This window comes from Oncorhynchus gorbuscha, linkage group LG02 (genome assembly GCF_021184085.1).
Source record: "Oncorhynchus gorbuscha isolate QuinsamMale2020 ecotype Even-year linkage group LG02, OgorEven_v1.0, whole genome shotgun sequence".
NCBI classification, from domain to species: Eukaryota; Metazoa; Chordata; class Actinopteri; order Salmoniformes; family Salmonidae; genus Oncorhynchus; species Oncorhynchus gorbuscha.
The window spans coordinates 81,034,246-81,053,662 of NC_060174.1; the positions used below are offsets into that span (position 1 = coordinate 81,034,246).

Consider the following 19,417-nt stretch of genomic DNA (forward strand, 5'->3'; position numbering starts at 1 on the left):
GGACTCCCAATCACGGCCGGTTGTGATACAGCCTGGAATCGAACCAGGGTCTGTAGTGACACCTCTAGCACAGATGCAGTGCCTTAGACCGCTGCACCCTCGGGAGCCCCAAGGAGGGCACTTCAGACAAACAAGAGCATAGTATGGTGAGAGAATGGTCTTACAGGATTGTCAGTCAAAAGACATATTGACCATATATATAACCTCTGAACTTCAATCCTTTGCTGACTCATAGTCTCTTCCCGATGTCTCTTGCTGCACAATTAGGCCCATGTTTTCCCATCACCATATGATCATTAGGCTACAGACACTGCAAGGCCTACTCATCCTCTTGATGACTGGTCCAGACCACCATGCTGCCAGGTCAGGACCAATTACATTTCAATATGAGAAATATGCAGTCAGTGTCTAGGGCACAGCCATAACTTACAGCTCTGCTGGATGCTGCCATGATCAGAGTATTCTCTGGCACCACCCCAATCCCATCTGAGAGAAGTGCTGCTCAAATAAGCTCCGTCCTTATTATCATGTCTGGAGGAGGCAGCAGGGTAATAACATCAGAGAAATATGGTAAAACTTTAACTGCCGAGGCAAGGTAATACCAGCTCTAAGTGCAGTCTGTATGTTCCTACACAGAACCTACTGTGCCCCTGTCATTTCATGGCTTCCTTTCTGCACATCAGCACCAGGCTCTGTCTAAAAAGCCATTTCAGTCCACTCTCCTCCAGTCCCCTCCATTAAGGCACAAGCATCTCCCGCCCGCTATCCTTGCATGCTGAATGGCAGGGACAGTAAGCAGAATTCAGTGTGCGCTTGAGTAAGCCATCTCTTCTCCTTTATTCACATGGTGGGCTCCATATCGGCGATGCTGTAATGTGGATGGACAGATGTGGCTTACGTAACACCCAGGAAAATCAGTGTCACGCTGAGGCTTAATCTTCATGACACCCCACTCTTGATGGACCATAACAAGCCTGCCACTGCGGTGCAGGGCAGGCCATTCTACAGCAGGTCACACTGCAGCAATCAATGAGCAGTTCTCAAGAGGAAATCAATGAGCGGATCGCTTGCCTGTGTCTCAAACGGAAAAGTGGAAAAGGAAATTACCACAGAGGTAAATCATAATGTATGAATGAGTTTGAATAATTTTTACGTTGAAGTAATTTATTTGATTTGATTACAAAAGCAGTGCTTCAAACATTTTGCCAGCTTTTAACTCATCCAGCAAATGCATGAGTGAACAAGATCATACGTCGACTGTATTTTCCTCATTAACATTAGACATCCATAACAACATCACACAACCAAGCGCTGAGTAACTCCAAATAGTTCTTTAATTAGCAATTAGAGAAAGTTGAGAGACTACCAGTGACATAACGGGAAAAACAGAAATGTGTGAAATAAGAATCAGAACGCAGCTTTGCCGCCCGCCAGTAGTTTGTAGAGAAGCCTTGGTCTAGTGGAGCAAGAAATGCAGCAACTCTGACAAAGACAGCATCTCAATTTTTTCAAACAGCTGTTCTGAACTGCGGGTTCAGTGTCTGTGAACGTGCTTGAAGAACAGGAATGCCTCTGTTCAAATCCTTCCTCTGATGTGCTAGAAGAAGACATTTTGCCTCTGATTTCTGAGTATGTGAGATCAGAAAGACTAAATCAATCCCTCTTCCCCCGTTTTCTGTGTATTTTGAAGAGGTCTTCCGTTCCCATGATTCCTAAAGGATTAGGCTATCTTTAGGAGAACTACCAATGGTAGTAACCCGAGCACAATATGTTATGGCCTATCTGTACTTTTCTGTAGCCAAGCAGTCATCTTGGTCTGTAGAAAAGCAAATCAGAAACAACCATGCGGATCAGGCCAGACTAAATTAGTGAATCTGACTCAAGCATTTCTGCAGTATAAAAAAATGCAGCTCAAGTCTCACTGGTGGAGAGTGACTCAGAGTAGGCATACTTCAACAAGAACCAAACATCCCTAATACCAAATGTTTGAGAAAATGTACTTAGTGCATTGCACAGATAGACATCAAGATTATGACTAGGGATGCTGGTGGTTTCTTGCCTGACAAAAATATACAGTGCATTCGGAAAGTATTCAGACCCATTGACTTTGTCTTATTCTAAAATGGATTCAATTGTTTTTCCTTCATCAATCCACACACAATACCCGGAAATCAAAAAGCAAAACCAGGTTTTTAGAAATGTTTGCAAAAGTATAAAATTAAAAACATACACAAAAATATCAGATTTACATAAGTATTCAGACCCTTTACTCAGTACTTTGTTGAAGCACCTTTGGCAGCAATTATAGCCACGAGTCTTCTTGGGTATGACGCTACAAGCTTGGCACACCGGTATTTGGAGAGTGTCTCCCATTCTTCTCTGCAGATCCTGTCAAGCTCTGTCAGGTTGGACGGGGAACGTTGCTGCACAACTATTTTCAAGTCTCTCCAGCGATTTGCGATCAAGTCCTAATCTGACAATTATATGAATAGTTTCAAATGGGTATGTTTTTTTTTGCCAAAAACAAAAATCCTGCCCCCTACACTCAAGAAGTTAATTCATAGGCGGTCATTGAAAATAAGAATTTGTTTTTAACTGACTTGCCTAGCTAAATAAAAAGGTGACATTTTTTTTAGATTGGAGTTGTTGGTTAGAGCTGCCCTGCCCTAAAAATAAAAAAACCTCACAAAATTTGGGTTTGCTACTCAAAAGAAGCATTGCCTGATGTGAACTATGCCTCAAACAAAAGATCTCAGGAGATCCAATATTAAGAATTGTTGACTTGCATAAAGCTGGAAAGGGTTACAAAAGTATCTCTAAAAGCCTCGATGTTCAAACTGTCTATAAATTGAGAAAGTTCAACACTGTTGCTACTCTCCCTAGGAGTGGCCATCCTGCAAAGATGACTGCAAGAGCACAGCGCAGAATGCTCAATGAGGTTAAGAAGAATCCTAGAGAGTCAGCTAAAGACTTAAGGAAATCTCTGGAACATGCTAACATCTCGGTTTACGAGTCTACGATACGTAAAACACTAGAAAATGGTGTTCATGAGAGGACACCACAGAAGAAGCCACTGCTGCCCAATAAAAACATTGCTGCACGTCTGTAGTTAGCAAAAGAGCATCTGGATGTTCCACAGCGCTACTGGAAAAATATTCTGTGGACAGATGAAACTAAAGTTGAGTTGTTAGAAAGGAACAGCACACCAACATCAAAACCTCTTCCCAACTTTATTGTATCGTGAAGGGAGCATCATGGTTTGGAGTTTATTTGCTGCGGGAGGCCCTGGACAGCTTGCTATTGTCGACAGAAAAATGAATTCCCAAGTTTATCAAGACATTTTGCAGGAGAATGTAAGGCTATCTGCCCACCAATTGAAGCTTAACGGAAGTTGGGTGATGCAACAGGACAACGACCCAAAACACAGAAGTAAAATCCACAACAGAATGGCTTCAACAGAAGAAAATACGCCTTCTGGAGTGGCCCAGTCAGAGTCCTGACAAGCCGATTGAGATGCTGTGGCCTGACCTCAAGAGAGCGGTTCACACCAGACATCCCAAGAATATTGCTGAACTGAAACAGTTTTGTAAAGAGGAACGGTCCAAAATTCCTAACCGCTGTTATTAAATCCCAGTATTCACATACTTTTCCCATCCTGCACTGTGAATGTTTAAATGGTGTGTTCAATAAAAGGCATGAACATGTCAAATTGTTTGTGTGTAATTAGTTAAGCAGACTGTGTTAGTTTGTTGTGACTTAGATAAAGATCAGATCAAATTGTATAACAAAATTATGCAGAAGTCCAGGTAATTCCAAAGGGTTCATACTTTTTCTTGCCAATGTATTTTTGGGAAAGAGTGGTAAGCAGCCTGAAACCTAAAGTAGTAGCCATTGCACGGATTGAGGGAGACAGTGCCATCCTGTCTGATGTTCAGACTCTGCTTGCAGGTATAAGCGAATAAATCCATACGGCCCTGTTGCTCCAAGCAGAGGAAACTGCAGTTCGGTTCAGAAATACATCAAAAAGCGTGAAGACTTCTGCCTGAAGCACATACAGTTGAAGTTGGAAGTTATACACCTTAGCCAAATACATTTAAACTAAGTTTTTCACAATTTCTGACATTTATTTCAAGTAAAATCCCCCGGTCTTAGGTCAGTTAGGATCACCACTATTTTAAGAACATGAAATGTCAGAATAATAGTAGAGAGAATGATATATTTCAGCTTTTTATTTATTTCATCACATTCCCAGTGGGTCAGAAATGTACATACAATCAATTAGTATTTGGTAGCGTTGCCTTTAAATCACATATGTCAGAGTCAAGGCCCGCGGGCCACATCCGGCCCGCGAGAAGGTTTTTTACGGCCCCTGGGATGATCTTGATTTATTATTAGAACCGGCCCGCAGACCGCAGCAAGCCGGCAGCCCGCAGATCTTTTACACGCACCAATACTACATTTCCCACAATGCAACGGTGACGCACCGAGCAGTAGGCTGCTTCATTTCAATATTTATTGGCACAGCAGTTGTCAGCATCACAGTAAAATTAACTTTCAGATACCCATCAAAAATGGCAAAACGGAAGGTGGACACTGAGAACCGGGGGGTTTCAAACAAGGTGGGAGTCGGAGTATTTGTTCACGGAGGTAGCTGGAAAACCTGTGTGTCTTCTGTGTGGAGAAAGTGTGGCGGTACTGAAAGAGTATAATCTGAGACGACATTATGAAACGAAACACGCGGACAAAAACAAGAATATGGACATGGAACAAAGGCTACAAAAGGCAGAGGAATTAAAACGAGGCCTCAAATCTCGACAGGCTCTGTTCAAAAAAGCCAAATCACAAGGCCAGGCTGCTGTCAAGGCCAGTTTTATTTTGGCAGAAGAGATCGCTAAATCAGCCCGGCCATTTACGGAGGGGATTTCATCAAAAACTGCATGATTAAAGTTTGTGACGAAGTTTGCCCAGAAAAAAGGCAACTCTTTTTAAATGTGAGTCTGAGCAGAAACACCATTGCCGAGAGAGTAGACCAGTTGTCCATCAATCTAAAAGAGCAGCTTGTGAAAAAGGAAAAGATTTCATTGCATATTCCTTGGCTGTGGATGAGAGCACCGACATTTCTGACATTGCCCAGTTGTCAATTTTCATCCGCGGAGTGGACTCCAGCCTAAGCGTGACAGAGGAGTTTTTGGCTTTACGTCCTATGCATGGCACAACTACGGGGCATGATTTGTATGAAGAGGTGTCAAGATGTGTAAATGAGATGGAGCTGCCTTGGGAAAAACTCGTGGGTTTGACAACCGACGGAGCACCTGCGATGTGTGGACACAGGAGCGGACTGGTGGGCGAAGATACGGGAAAAGATGCAAGAGGAAAACGCGACAGGTGAGCTGACAGCTTATCATTGTATCATACACCAGGAAGCGTTGTGCGGTAAAGCCTTGAAAATGGAGCATGTAATGAGCATCATCACGCGCACAGTTAACTTTATCAGAGCCAAAGGTTTGAATCACCGCCAGTTCAAGGCATTTCTGACGGAGTTAGAAACGGAGCATGGTGATTTGCCTTATCACACAGAGGTGCGATGGCTAAGCCAGGGAAAGGTGCTTCAAAGATGTTTCGAGCTTCGTGAGGAGATTTGTCTGTTCTTGGACAGCAAAGGGAAAGACACAACACAACTCCGAGACGAAATGTTTCTGTGTGAAATGGCTTTTCTGTGTGACATTACGAGTCATCTGAATGCAATGAACTTGCAGCTGCAGGGTCGGGATCGTGTCATCTCTGATATGTACAGTACAGTGAAGGCATTTAAAACCAAACTGACTCTGTGGGAGACGCACGCAGATGCGGAAAGAAAATTTGAGCCACTTTCCCAGCTGCCAGACCATGAAAGAGAAGCTCTCTACCAGTGCGTTCCCGAGCGCACAGTTGGCTGATAAAATAGGTATGCTTGCCGCTGACTTTCGACGCCGATTTGCTGACTTTGAAGCACAAAAAAGCAGGTTGGAACTGCTCGGTAACCCATTTGCTGTTGACGTGGAAAGCTCACCACCAAACCTCCAAATGGAGTTGATTGACCTCCAATGCAATGATGCACTGAGGGCAAAATATGCGGCAGTGGGTGCTGCGGAGTTCGCCCGTTTCCTCCCCGACACAATGCCCCAGCTGCGCATCCAGGCTGCTCAAACGTTGTCTATGTTTGGCAGCACATACCTGTGTGAACAACTGTTTTCTTTGATGAACTTGAACAAAACATCACACAGAAGTCGACTTACTGCTGAACACCACTCAATTCTGAGGATTTCCTCAGCTCAGAGCCTTACCCCGAACATTGATGAACTTGTGGAAAAGATGGGACACCACCAAGTATCACCCTCAACCTCAAACAAGTGAACATTACTGTGCAATCACATATTTAGAGTTTTTACTCAGTTCAAGTTTAAAAGTTAAAGTTTAATATTTGTTTTCACTGCATGTTACTTCTCCTTAAACAAAGTGTTGTTTTTGATTAATAGATTTTTGCACTTTATTTTATTGTATTTCAATCCAATTATATTTTAAAAATATTTCAGTTGAGTGGATGATAGAAAATTGCTATTATTGTTTTTTTCTTTGAAGTAAATTTAGCCCACTTTTGCTAAAATAGAAAATATAGGCTACTGATGGTGCCTTGAATACCGGTTTCTTTCATTTAATGTTCATGTTATGGGGATTTTTATATAAAGGACATTTGTCTTTTGTGTCTGTTGAAAATTAAAGATTACTGACAGAGCCATAAGAAAATATTGCTTTATTTATCTGATCATATTGGAATATATTTGTTAGGTTTTCAGTAGGTTCAATTAGGTTCACTAGACTATATGCGTCATTTAAAAAATTTTCAATGAACATTCGAACAGTCCGGCCCTCGGCTTGTAGCTAAATTTTTTATTTGGCCCTCCGTCCATTTGACTTTGACACCCCTGCTTTAAATGGTTTAATTTGGGTCAAACGTTTCAGGTAGCCTTCTACAAGCTTCCTACAATAAGTTGGGTGAATTTTGGCCCATTCCTCCTGACAGAGCTGGTGTAACTGAGTCAGGTTTGTAGGCCTCCTTGCTCGCACACGCTTTTTCAGTCGTGCCCACACATTTTCAATAGGATTGAGGTCAGGGCTTTGTGATGACCTCTCCAATATCTTGACTTTGTTGTCCTTAAGCCATTTTGCCACAACTTTGTAAGTATGCTTGGGGTCATTGTCCATTTGGAAGACCCATTTGCAGCCGAGCTTTAACTTCTTGACTGATGTCTTGAGATGTTGCTTCCATATATTCACATAACTTTCGTACCTCATGATGCCATCTATTTTGTGAAGTGCACCAGAAAGTACGATCTTTGTTCCCATTTGCAGTTGCAAACCGTAGTCTGGCTTTTCTATGGCGGTTTTGAGACAGCCTTTCCGGTTATGTTGATTTAAGACTCATTTTACTGTGGAAATAGATACTCTTGTACCGGTTTCCTCCAGCATCTTCACAAAGTCCTATGCTGTTGTTCTGGGATTGATTTGCACTTTTCACAATGTACGTTAATCTCTAGGAGACAGAACACATCTCCTTCCTGAGCGGTATGACAGCTGGATGAGGGCAAGGTTCTTGGCAGTCTGGCGATGTACACTTCCAAGCAAGGGCTTTGGGATGGAGATGCAATATGGCAGTCGTGCCAACATATCTCATCAGCCACCTGGTGGAAGGGACTTTGTGGATCTGAGGCTCTTTCCCCGTTACCTCAATCCTCCTCCAAATCCCACCAACATCAGCCGCCTCAGAGAGCAACTGGTCCTTGCTTGGGAACACACACACACACACCAAAGCACGCAACAGGCTAACCACTACAAGTTTTGAAAAATTGGTGGCCATCCGGGCAAATTTTAAGCTTTTTGAGCCTGCCAACGAGCTACCCTCAACGAGGTTGGAAAGTGACAGTGAAGATGAGGCCTCAGAGTTTGATGTTCAAGATGTGGACATTGAAGAGGTCCAGGGAGATTACATGGAAACCTGAGAGGAGGACAACCAAAGCTTTAGTTTCTAGACTATTATTTTACAGATGTTGAAAATGTTTTTGGGAGATGCGATGGATAATTCAATATTCCATTTTGTTGTTCAATGAAATCATCCCATGTGAAGAATCAACTCATTTAATTAAAGTTCAATTTGTAAGTAAATGTATTAGATTTGTTTCTATTGGAAGGATTTAATTATTTGCAATTAATTACATTTTGTCTACTTATGATAAGTTAAAAGGTTTGTCTCCATATGATATAGTAAACATATCCAATCCAAAAAACATCTACATTTAAATGGAGTTAATATTAATTTGCATATATTCCCACCACCATTCTTCACCGTAGGGATGGTGCCAGGTTCCTTGTGCCTTGACACAATCCTGTCTCAGAGCTCTACACAATGAATATCAAATCAAAGTTTATTTGTCACGTGCGCTGTACTTACAGGCTCTAACCAATAGTGCAAAAAAGGTATTAATTGAACAATAGTTAAGTAAAGAAATAAAAACAACAGTGAAAAGTAACAGTAGCGCGGCTATATATGGTAGCGAGGCTATAAAAGTAGTGAGGCTACATACAGACATCGGTTAGTTGGGCTGATTGAGGTAGTATGTACATGTAGATATGGTTAAAGTGACTATGCATATATAATGAACAGAAAGTAGCAGTAGTGTAAAAGAGGGGTTAGTGAGTGGTGGGTGGCGGGACACAATTCAAATAGCCCGGTTAGCCAATGTACGGGAGCACTGGTTGGTCGGGCCAATTGAGGTAGTATGTACATTAATATATAGTTAGTGACGATGCATATATGATACACAGAGAGTAGCAGCAGCGTAAAAGAGGGGTTGGGGGGGGGGGGGGATGCAAATAGTCCGGGTAGCCATTTGATTACTTGTTCAGGGACTTGGGGTAAAAACTGTTGAGAAGCCTTTTTGTCCTAGACTTGACACTCTGGTACTGCTTGCCATGCGGTAGTAGAGAGAACAGTCTATGACTGGGGTGGCTGGGGTCTTTGAACGTTTTTAGTGCCTAGAGGTCCTGGATGGCATGCAGCTTAGCCCCAGTGATGTACTGGGCCGTACGTACTACCCTCTGTAGTGCCTTACCAGGCAGGGATGCAACCATGCTCTCGATGTTGCAGCTGTAGAACCTTTTGAGGATCTTAGGACCCACGCCAAATCTTTTTATAGTTTCCTGAGGGGGATAAGGCTTTGTCGTGCCCTCTTCACGACTGTCTTGGTGTATTTGGACCATTCTAGTTTGTTGGTGATGTGGACACCAATGACCTTGAAGCTCTCAACCTGCTCCACTGAATGGGGCTGTGCGCGGTCCTCCTTTTCCTGTAGTCCACAATCATCCCCTTAGTCTTGGTTACGTTGAGGGATAGGTTGTTATTCTGGTACCACCCGGCAAGATCTGACATCCTCCCAAAAAGCGGTCTTGTCATTGTCGGTGATCAGGCCTACCACTGTTCTGTTATCTACAAACGTAATGATGGTGTTGGAGTTATACCTGGCCATGCAGTTGTGGGTGAACAGGGCGTACAGGAGGGGACTGAGCACACACCCCTGGGGGGGGGATCCAGTGTTGAGGATCAGCGTGGCAGATGCGTTGCTTACCTACCCTCACCACCTGGGGGCGGCCCATCAGGAAGTCCAGGATCCAGTTGGAGAGGGAGGTGTTTTAGTCTTTTAGCTTTGAGGGTACTATGGTGAACACTGAGCTGTAGTCAATTAATAGCTTTCTCACATAAGTGTTCCTTTTGTCCAGGTGGGAAAGGATAGTGTGGAGTGCAATAGAGATTGCATCATGTGGATCTGTTTGGGCGGTATGCAAATTGGAGTGGGTCTAGGGTTTCTGGGATAATGGTGTTGATGCGAGCCATTACCAGCCTTTCAAAGCACTTCATGGCTACAGACGTGAGTGCTACGGGTCTGTAGTCATCTAGGCAGTTTTCCTTCGTGTTCTTGGGCACAGGGACTATGGTGGCCCGCTTGAAACATGTTGATATTACAGACTCAGTCAGAGACATGTTGAAAATGTCAGTGAAGATACCTGCCAGTTGCTCACATCCGGGCACATGCCCGGAGCACAGACCCTGGTCATCTGTCTAGCCCTGCAGCCTTGTGTATGTTGACCTGTTTAAATGGTCTTACTCACGTCGGCTACGACGAGCGTGATCACACAGTCGTCCGGAACAGCTGATGCGCTCATGGATGCCTCAGTGTTGCTTGCCTCAAAGCGAGCATAGAAGTGATTTAGCTCGTCTGGTAGGCTCATGTCACTGGGCAGCTCGCGACTGTGCTTCCCTTTGTAGTCTGTAATAGTTTGCAAGCCCTGCCACATAAGAGGAGCGTCGGAGCCGGTGTAGTATGATTCAATCTTAGCCCTGTATTGACAGTTTGCCTGTTTGATGATTCTTCCCAGTGCATAGCATGAGTTCTTGTAAGATTTCTTGTAAGTCCCGCACCTTGAAAGCAGCAGCTCTACCCTTTAGCTCAGTGCGAATGTTGCCTGTAATCCATGGCTTCTGGTTGGGGTATGTATGTACAGTCACAGTGGGGACGACGTCCTCGATGCACTTATTGATAAAGCCAGTGATTGATGTGGTGTACTCAACGCCATCGGAAGAATCCCGGAACATGTTCCAGTCTACAGTCTTGTAGTTTAGCATCTGCTTCATCTGACCACTTTTTTTATAGACCGAGTCACTTCCTGCTTTAATTTAGCTTGTAAGCAGGAATCAGGATGATAGAGTTGTGGTCGGATTTACCAAATGGAGGGCGAGGGAGAGCTTTGTACGCGTCTCTGTTTGTGGAGTACAGGTGATCTAGAATTGTATCCCCTCTGGTTGCACATTTAATACGTTGATAGAAATTAGGTAGAACTGATTTAAGTTTCCCTACATTAAAGTCTCCGGCCACTAGAAGCGCCGCCTCTGGGTGAGTGGTTTCCTGTTTGCTCATTTCCTTATACAGCTGAGTGAGTGCAGTCTTAGTGCCAGCATCTGTCTTTGGTGGTAAATAAACAGCCACGAAAAGTATAGCTGAAAACTCTCTAGGCAAGTAGTGTGGCCTGCAATTTATCACAATATACTCTACTTCAGATGAGAAAAATAGAGACTTCCTTAGATTTCGTCCACCAGCTGTTTACAAATATGCACAGACCACCCCGTCACAGTAGGGTCTACACTTGTTGTATTCAGTTCATGTGACAAATAAAGTTTGAGTTGATGAGTCCAAATTTGAGATTTTTGCCTCCAACCACTGCGTCTTTGTCAGACGCAGAGTAGGTGAACGGATGATCTCCACGTGTTTGGTTCCCACCATGAAGCATGGAGAAGGTGTGAGTGTGCTTTGCTGGTGACACCGTCTGGGATTTATTTAGAATTCAAGGCACACTTAAACAGCATGGCTACCACAGCAATCTGCAGCAATATGCCATCGCATCTGGTTTGCGCTTCGTGGGATAATCATTTGTTTTTCAACAGGACAATGACCCAACACTACCCAGGCTGTGTAAGGGCTATTTAACCAAGAACGAGAGTGATGGAGTACTGCATCAGATGACCTGGCCTCCACAGTCACCCGACCTCAACCCAATTGGGATGACAGAGTGAACGAAAAGCAACCATTAAGTGCTCAGCATATGTGGGGACTCCTTCAAGACTTTTGGAAAAGCATTCCAGGTGAAGCTGGTTGAGAGAATGCCAATAATGTGCAAAGCTGTCAAGGCAAAGGGTAGCTACTTTGAAGTATCTCAAATATAAAATATATTTTTATTTGGTTAACACTTTTTGGTTACTACATAATTCCATTTGTGTTATTTCATAGTTTTGATGTCTTCACTATTATTCTATGTATAAAACAGTAAAAATAAAGAAAAACCCTTGAATGAGTAGGTGTGCCCAAACCTTTTACTGATACTATTTAGTCATTCAATAAAAAAACAAGTGCCATTGAAACTAATTAGCTACATTAACTGCTCGGCTCTAGTGGGGTCACAGCGGAGTTTTGCAGTCGCAAAAGATGTCATGAGAAATTGCTGCTGCTTGTAATATTGCACTTCATTTGCAGTCAAAATGCCTGCCTCTGCACTTCTAGTGTTACCCTCTGCACTGTTCTTCAAGTAAATGTGTTTTTGTGAAATGTTCTGTGGAAATTGTTCAAAGTAGCCTTATGCATATCATTGTATGGTCTGTTAAACATAGCAATCACTGTTTTTTGTTAGTTTGTTTGCATACATTTTATTGTGAGATATAGGAGTCTCAGTGTTACTCTAGAATTGCCCTATACAGGAAACAACACCAGACACTGCATAAAATGTAGCTCTGCAATAATACAGAACCAACCTTACCACAACATTCACTGCCTTCATTTTACCAGGCAAGTTGACTGAGAACACATTTTTCATCATCATAACCCATGGATGCACATTAACTGTCTTTACACGGCATCCAGGGGCCATCTGCACCTGACTCTCATCAGCACGCGCTCAGCCTCCGCCACAGCTAGCAGCGCTCAACGCTCGCCTTGTCTGAAGAACGAGTGGAGAAAATGTTTTACAACAAAGTCTGCCTCTAAACAAACACCTCTTTTATCCCATCTCTGCTTTTACTCCCAAGGTATTTTCCTCCCCGCCTTTAACGAGTGACTGCGCTCTCTCTGCATCAATCTTCTAATCTTCCAAAGGCTTAACACATTCACAACAAAATCGAAATTCCGAGTCTCTAAACATACTGAGTTGATGTTTTATCTCGGCTGTCATCAACTTTTAAAGGTTGTAGGGTGTCGTATTTACTGTGCCAGTTTCTGCAAGGGATAATGAATCAAAATACAGTTTTCATAGAATGTTTGGGAATGACGTAGAGTAAGGCATGTGAAAATTCTATAGCAATATAGTCAGAAAGCGGTCGTGAGTTTAAAATTACCAATTAAAATGTATTGACACCGCAGTAAATAAAACGTGTCAATCTTGTCCAGGACTGGACTCTACACACGCCATAGCCAATCAGAGCTACAGTAGGCCCATATGAAAACAAACCATTTGTCACACGGGCCTGGTATCATTCACTTTGAACTGGGCCGTGTGTTTACAAGCAATAACAACAGCTCAACTTAGACCATTAGAAAATAGAAATGCACAATATAAATCGGTGAACATATAGGAATCGGCCGATGTCTAGTTTAACACCCGATGTGCCAAACCGATGTCAAAGCTGACGTGCATACCTATATAACAAAAGGTACATGATGTAATGACATCACGTAAACCTTCAATGTTGTCATAATCATGTAAAATTCTGGCAAATTAGTTCGCAACGAGCCAGGCGGCCCAAACTGTTGCATAAACCCTGAGAAGTGACAATTTCCCTAGTTAATATTGCCTGCTAACATGAATTTCTTTGAACTAAATATGCAGGTTCAAATACATATATTTCTGTGTATTAATTTTAAGAAACATTTACATTTAACATTTAAGTCATTTAGCAGACGCTCTTATCCAGAGCGACTTACAAATTGGTGCATTCACCTTATGACATCCAGTGGAACAGTCACTTTACAATAGTGCATCTAAATCTTAAAGGGGGGGGGGGGGGGTGAGAGGGATTACTTATCCTATCCTAGGTATTCCTTAAAGAGGTGGGGTTTCAGGTGTCTCCGGAAGGTGGTGATTGACTCCGCTGTCCTGGCGTCGTGAGGGAGTTTGTTCCACCATTGGGGGGCCAGAGCAGCGAACAGTTTTGACTGGGCTGAGCGGGAACTGTACTTCCTCAGTGGTAGGGAGGCGAGCAGGCCAGAGGTGGATGAACGCAGTGCCCTTGTTTGGGTGTAGGGCCTGATCAGAGCCTGGAGGTACTGAGGTGCCGTTCCCCTCACAGCTCCGTAGGCAAGCACCATGGTCTTGTAGCGGATGCGAGCTTCAACTGGAAGCCAGTGGAGAGAGCGGAGGAGCGGGGTGACGTGAGAGAACTTGGGAAGGTTCTTGATGTTTATGGTTAGGTACATTCGTGCAACATTTACATTTACATTTAAGTCATTTAGCAGACAATTGTGCTTTTTTCACAAATGCATTTTTGTTAAATCACCACCTGTTTGGCGAAGTAGGCTGTGATTCGATGACAAATTAACAGGTACCGCATTGATTATATGCAACGCAGGACAAGCTAGTTAACCTAGTAATTTCAATAACTATGTGTAGTTAACTAGTGATTATGTGAAGATTGATTGTTTTTTATAAGATAAGTTTAATGTTATCTAGCAACTTACCTTGGCTCCTTGCTGCACTCGCGTAACAGGTGGTCAAGCCTGCCACGCAGTTTCCCCGTGTAATGCAATGTATTCGGCCATAATCAGTGTCCAAAAACGCCGATTACCGATTGTTATGAAAACTTGAAATCGTCCCTAATTAAATCGGGCATTCCGATTAAATCGGTCGACCTCTAGTTTAATTGCCTTTGAATATTATTATTTTTTCTGTAATGTTAAGGGCCAAATTCGGTTTTTATCTCATTATCAAATAATTTCTGTGTGATTGTTTTAAATTAAAATGGTCAAAATAAACAAAAATAGCTTCTTAGCAAAGAGCAATTTCATAAGCAAGAATTTAGCTAGGACTGTCTGGGAGTGGTCTGAGTGGAGAGGGGGAAACTGAAAACTAGCTGTTAAATCAGCAGACAGGTTTGGAACTCATCTTTCTTATTGGTCTATTAACTAATTCAGGTGGGCCAAAACTCCATCCCACCAAAACAGGCTATAATTTCAGAAGGTCTTTTCAAACAGCTCTTACACTAAATGGGCATGATCATATCAGCATTTTCACAGCATTACCTCAGTGTAGAAATATATATAAAACAGGAAATCCACGTTATTGACTGCATTTGGACTTTAACACTCCCCACATAATATTGACTGTAAAAACTACCCAAGTGGCATTGTACAGTCTGGTCCCATCGTTGATGATAGTATCCAAATCAAAACAGTATCACTTCCAAACAGGAAGTTGCAATATTTTGTTTCCCAACATACACTAAGACTTTTGTAATTTCAACAATAAAATACTGTATAATTCACAGTAAAATACCATACATTTATTTTACATCATTAATACAACTTTGACTTTTACAAAATATGCTGTAATATATTTCACAGTACTATGTTCCTTACTGTAACACATTACAGCATCCCTGTACATTTATAGCAGTAGAACTGTAATATGTTTTACAGTAAGGAACACAGTAGTGTAAAATATTACAGCATCTCTGCTGTAAAGCAAAATTACAATATAAAGCTGGAAACTCTGGTGTAAGTATAGGTCTAAAGCTGTACATTTAGAGGGAAAAGTTGGACAGGGTAGCATTTAATTTGTTTTGCTCTGACTATAGCTACCGGTTCAATAAAGTGCAACTCGGATGGTGAAAACAAACTGTTGTTTCACACTACAAAACCCCGAATAACAGCGCAAGAATGGCCAACAGTCTAGCGCGTGTTCTAACACCTGACCCAGCAGAAAGACATGTTTTAAGACCGCAGCATATTTGCGCTTGGTCAACAACCTAGTCGTTCACATCCTGAAGTCTAGCTGTAGTTCCAGACTTTGCTACGTGGCCTTTTCAACATCCACCCGCGTACAGTATCTATCTGGCATTATCCCCCCACATTATTCTGAAAGTTCGACATTAGAGACAACATGCCCCATTTCAAGAAAAAGGAATGTAGCGTAACTAGCTAACAAACTAATGTCATTGCAAAGGAGATGACAAGCAGTGAGCCACGCAATAATGCATGAAAAGGTGATGTAGAAACTTGCTAAACAGCAAATTGACAACGGAATAACTGCTGTCAAAGCCCCACATGGTCGAGCTAGCGAAATGTTAAGCTAGCTAGTCAGGTACATCACACAATTGCAGATATTTTACATGCGTGCTAGCTAGGTCCATCACCAACGTGATCGGGCAGTCAGCAACACCGAGGTGATACCAATATGTTTTTCAGTTGCAGCGCAAGCCAGGCAAACGGTGCACGAGCCAACCTTACCTGTATTTGAGGGATGCCACCCGGTCCCTCCACTATTTCTGGCGAGTTCTCAAAAACTCGGTCTCGGTATAACGACCACAGACCAACGTTCGGCAGGAAAATAAGAGCGGCTATAAGTAACCCTGCGAACTGCAATAGTCGTTTTTCTTTTCGCCTCATCTCTCCAGAATAAATGTGAGAAAAACTGTCTACAATGTACTCCCAACTGCTTTCAGGTGGACAACTTTCAATCTGAACAAACCAACGATATAATGTTGAAGCTGCAGGCACTTCCGCTAGGGGGAGTGAACCAATATAGTAGTTGGGAGCACAAGGAAAGACTTTTGCATTCTTTGTAGTGAATAATGATAATAAATCTTTTAATCCCAACCAGTTTACCTAATTATATTGCAACAGCACAATATGTTATATTAGATCACCTGCATACCTGTAGAACAGTTGAAAGTTACTCTCATGGTCCCTTGGTGGAGTCACTCAGATTGACCAACAAAATGCACATTTGCATTAATGTAGCCACTTCAATGGAATTTATTCGTGGCAAAATTAGAGGGCCAATGATAATATAAAATATACTCTCCGAAATTAAATGTAACATTGTAATTCAATAATTTCTATTGGTAATTGTAAATAATGTATTGAATCGTGCGGTTGTTTTTTCCTAGGCACATGTATAAAAACCAACGTGTGTTAAAGGCCCAGTGCAGTCAATAACGTGTTTTTCATGTGTTATATATATTTCCACATTAGCAGGTTGGAATAAAACTGTAAAATTGTGAAATTGGTGCTGCATCTTGGAAACCAAGATTGTTCTTAGGGCAGGCCTGGTTGTAGCTAGATGTGTTTGAGTTGCGTTGGGGACAATTTTACCTAATTCTAACCTTTTTCCTAACCTGCCAAATTAATTCTCCTAACCTGCCACGAAAAAAGTGACTTCTGCTAGTCAAAACCGGCAGACCTGCCCTGATAGCAGTGTGAGTAGGCCTATCTACTAATGCGATACAGCAAAATTGATGCCCTTTTAGTGTTAATAGACCGCCTGCAATCAAATCAAATTTATTGGTCACATGCACATGGTTAGCAGATGTTAATGCGAGTGTAGCGAAATGCTTGTGCTTCTAGTTCCGACAGCCTGTTTTGGTCAGATGGAGTTTTGGCATGCCTGGTGACTGATGTCATTGGAATGGGGGTGACAAGCAGTGAGACATGCAATAACACATGCAAAAGTCATGTAGAATCTTGTTAGGTAGCAAATTGACAATGGAAGAACTGCTGGCAAACAGCCTCACTTGTTAAGGTACCTAGTCAGGTACATCACACAATTGCAGATATTTTACATGTTAGCTAGGTCCATCACTGAGGTGATACCAAGAAAGAGAATTCCAAACCTCTCTGCCAATAACAGCTAGTTTTCAGTTTTCCCCTCCCCACCAAGACCACACTCAAACCACTGCTAGACAGTCATAGCCAAATTCTTGCTTGAGAAATGTATTTTGATAACAAAGCTATTGTTGTATCTTTTTGACAACTTTGATTGAAAACAATCACAGTAAGGTACTTAATTGTTACCCAGAAATGATTTAATATTGAGATAACGTCTGCAGTGGGCCTTTAAACACCTGGAAATGTTGTAATGAGAATCCTAAAATGATCCTCTCTCATCCCTTTCATATGTGTCTTGAATGGCAGAAGACCTTAAGATGACCACAAGATGTCGCCGAATCAAAAGAGGGATATAAATTCAACATTGAACATTTTTTTTTACATCATTTGCGCTGACCCGCATTTATTAGACTGGCAAGCCATTGAGTTAGAATTCTCTTTGTAAATGTCAGAACGCTTTTTGTCTATTCAGCATTTTAAAGATTTTTCTCACATCACCAAATCAGCATGCATTGTTGTACAATATTAATGATTGAAAAGGTAATAATGATATACAATTCTACACATTTGGCATCATGCCATCAACTGATAAAGGAAAGCTGCAGTTTGATCTAATGTGCTGTTGTGAAATTACAATCCAGGGTTCAAACAACAGGCAATTTCATATGACCGCAGTGCAGTGTCCAATGCCCAGTCAGAATAAAATACTTTTGTAGTTATAACACAGAAATGTATTTCAAGAAACAATGGTGCCCAACTGCTCTTATTATTAACTTATAGAATTGTGTCACACCAAGTGGACAAAATGTAATCAATCAGAACTATTTGGTATTATCATGAGTAGACTGGGTAACTATTGCACTGGGGAGGGTTCTCTTGCAATAAGGAATTACAAACTACATGGCAGGAGTACATGGCCTGAACAGATTGTAAGCTTTATTAGAAATATTTATCAAAATATTACACTTCTCTGCCATTGACATAAAAGGGGTAGATTTCTTAGTCCTTGGGCGTGTTATCTTTTGAATGTATAGTATATATGAAAATAATAAAAAGCTATGAAAACATGTTGTGGTGAAATCATATGGAAGACTTATTGTTAACAATAAGGCCCAAAATCGACCATACAGCCTGAGATTTCTAACGGTTTGACAGCTTTTATCCCTTGGTGTGACATGAAGATGATGTCACACCAGAGAAAATAGCTGTCACTCTGAGGGGCATAACCCATTAATAAACCTCTATAATGACCATTTAAAAAAAAAAATCAAATAACACTTACTTGCATTAGACCCAATTGCATCATGTTGCAATTGTGATTCTTTTATGTGTTTCTGAGTGCAATATTTATGTTTCATTCTCCCAAGTCTTGTTTCCTACAGTGACCTCTGAATCTGTCTCTGCCTTCTGTGGAGTCTTTTTTTTTTACCTGGCCCTAGAGATGGTGCAGGCAGAAAATGGGGGCTGTTTGTGGTTCTCCCATTCCTGGTTCTCACTCCCATGCATTAGACAATCCATCCCATTGGTCCCTCTCTCTCTCTGTCCTACCAGTTTCACTCCTCCTGACTGATCATACGTGATACACCCTGGGAGGGCCCCCATCAACCGTGCCTCTTTTGGAGCCTGTTACCCCCCTGCTCTGTTACCCCCCTGCTCTGTTACCCCCTGCTATTACACTCTGACATCAGAGACACACTTAGTTTCTCAAACCCTGTTGTTGGCTCTGTCGTGCTGTATGCTCAAAAAAACCCACCAAGAGAACACTTCTCGAGCAGCTTGGCTATGGGTAGGTCAGAACCTACCACTGGGTGCGCACACTTGTGCTTGGGTCTCCCCTATCAATGGAGGACTGTGCCCCTGCGCCTCTCTGTGAGCCCAGGTAAACCTCAATTTTGTGGTGGGCTACCTGCTTGATCCTGCCAGTAGCATACGCTTGTCCCAAAGATTAAGCCGTGCATGTC

At 42.2% G+C, this 19,417-nt stretch overlaps 1 protein-coding gene across 1 annotated transcript in view; it reads right to left on the reverse strand.

Moving 5' to 3' along the window:
• LOC124010858 (polypeptide N-acetylgalactosaminyltransferase 10-like) overlaps window positions 1-16,330 on the reverse strand; it is a 93,043-nt gene extending 76,713 nt beyond the window's left edge. The window contains exon 1 of the mRNA XM_046323593.1: window positions 16,077-16,330. Coding sequence (XP_046179549.1) covers window positions 16,077-16,235 — 159 coding nt within the window. The 5' untranslated portion in view covers window positions 16,236-16,330. The remainder of the gene's footprint in view (window positions 1-16,076) is intronic.
• Window positions 16,331-19,417: the final 3,087 nt, after the last annotated feature.